Here is a 1,911-nt window from a genome sequence, read left to right as displayed (position 1 = left end):
AATTTAGTCTAGTGAAATAAAAACAGGCCATCTCAAGGCAATTTACACGAGAGCTTTAAAGCAGAAACATTTAACAGAATTCAACACAAACACAGAATGAAATCAATCATAGACATCCAATTAGATCATTTTTACAATATGGTAAAGATAAATTAAATCTATTTTGGCATTTAGAGAAATGTCTTAAATCCCAGAAAGCTCAGCCAAACGCAGCAAGTCATTAATTTTCTAGCATTTCCTCCTTCTGAGGAATGTAGTGGTGACAGTAGAGAGGAAAACTAGCTTTAAGCAGGAAGGATCCTCTAGCAGAACCTGGCTCCATGTCAGCGCCCATCTACTGCGGCAGAGCGAGTCTTTAACAGGACAGCAGACGTCCAAGAGGTGCCGGTCCAACGAGGAGACGACGGAGGAATCCGCTGGAAGAGAAGGGAAGAGAAGAACAGGAGTTAGTGAGAGAAGACACTAGTCTGTGACATTTAAACACAGAAACAGCGAGAGAGGTGTCAATTTAACCAAGAGAAGAGGAAAACACACAGGGAGAAGCTAAAGCTAACAGCAGTGATAACTGTAGACAATGGATGCTTGGAGAAAATGCCTGAAAATGCTGCATTTGTTGGAGTCTACAGTCGGTTTCATCAGGGTCTTTTCTTTGCTTTAATAGGTTCTAAAAACCCTTCAGAGATCAACCGGGGGGAAATTCTCCCATATTGGATCAGAATCTGCTTCTGAACTGTTCTTATCTGTGGTCTAATGGAAAAGTCAGAACTTCTGGTTCTGGTAAAGTTTTGGTTATAGAGATATAAATTGAGGTGAACATCCCTTCATGATGGAAAGTTAGGGTTTAAGGTTTGGCCCCCTTTGTTTGGTTGTTTTTGGTTTTTGATTTTTTTTTTTTTGGTTTTTTTTTTTTTTTCTTCCCCATTCTTGGTTCCTTTTGGAGGCATTAAGGTTCTTTACCTTCTTTGTGGGTGGAGCAGACTGATGGTTTAGCTGCAGGGTCGTCGATGTTTTTCATTCCAGGACTCCAGAATGTTGGAGAGACGAGCAGGGGAGCCATGTTTCTCATCCTCGGTGGTCTGTGTTCTCCATCCTCTGCTTCAACTCCTTCATAAATGAAAGCAAAGCTTCCTAAGAGTCATAAACTGTCTGCATGTGATTCCGCTCTATTTAAACAACCAACATACCTCCAAATACGTTTGGATGGAGTCTGGAGATCCGACTGCTAGAACACTGCTTCCATACTGGACCTTCTTTCCCTGTAAAAAAGAAGCTAAATTAATCTATAGAATTTCCTTAACACCAAGTTTAAATCTGGAGCAGGATGTTGTTGAAATAGTCATCTTGTTCTCTCTGTGTTCTGCCTGGGAAGCTTGAGTTGTCTGTTTGTCGTGTTAATAAAGGCTTACTGCACGTGTTTTCCTCTGTGCCGTCCTCAGGTGGGGACTGGGAGGCTCCTCAGCATCCTGGATGTCCCGGTTCCTCACAGTGGTTCTGATTTTGGACGTCATCAGTTCCTGAAAATACATGAAACCGTAAGTGAGGCCACCTGAAATGTTGACTTTATGTTTAAATGATGGATTATTGTGGCTCCTTACTGAACATGCTCTCACTGTTTCCTGCTCCTCTGGTTTGGTCGCCGTAGATCTTATCAGCATCTTCTGACGGCCCAAAGCTTGTAGCGGCTCGGTCCGACATGGGATTCAAAAAACACAGAGGAGATTCACTGTGGTCAGAACTGGCCTAGATCATAGGGAGAGTATTTCTGGACAGGGTTCTTTCCCTTAAACTAAGCCTGAAAACTAACTGAGGAACATCTAGAACTAGATCAACTCACAGCTGAAAGCGGGTTCTAACAGTCGGCGCCATTCACAATCCACATCCCTAAATCAGTCCTGTCCTCTGCTTCAAACT

At 42.7% G+C, this 1,911-nt stretch overlaps 1 protein-coding gene across 1 annotated transcript; it reads right to left on the bottom strand.

The window, feature by feature from the left end:
- Positions 1-228: 228 nt before the first annotated feature.
- On the bottom strand, positions 229-1,695 carry LOC107096710. Its single transcript, XM_015393485.1, has 5 exons — positions 1,596-1,695; positions 1,412-1,546; positions 1,185-1,256; positions 958-1,104; positions 229-416 (listed from the first exon to the last, which is right to left on the bottom strand). Exons 1-5 carry the CDS (start codon positions 1,693-1,695, stop codon positions 229-231), a joined length of 642 nt encoding a protein of 213 aa, XP_015248971.1.
- Between the last annotated feature and the right edge of the window lie 216 nt (positions 1,696-1,911).

Source organism: Cyprinodon variegatus, unplaced genomic scaffold (assembly GCF_000732505.1).
Source record: "Cyprinodon variegatus isolate N-32 unplaced genomic scaffold, C_variegatus-1.0 Scaffold644, whole genome shotgun sequence".
Taxonomy (NCBI): domain Eukaryota; kingdom Metazoa; phylum Chordata; class Actinopteri; order Cyprinodontiformes; family Cyprinodontidae; genus Cyprinodon; species Cyprinodon variegatus.
Note: the sequence above shows the minus strand (reverse complement) of the source record. Positions and strands in the feature narration are given on the sequence as shown.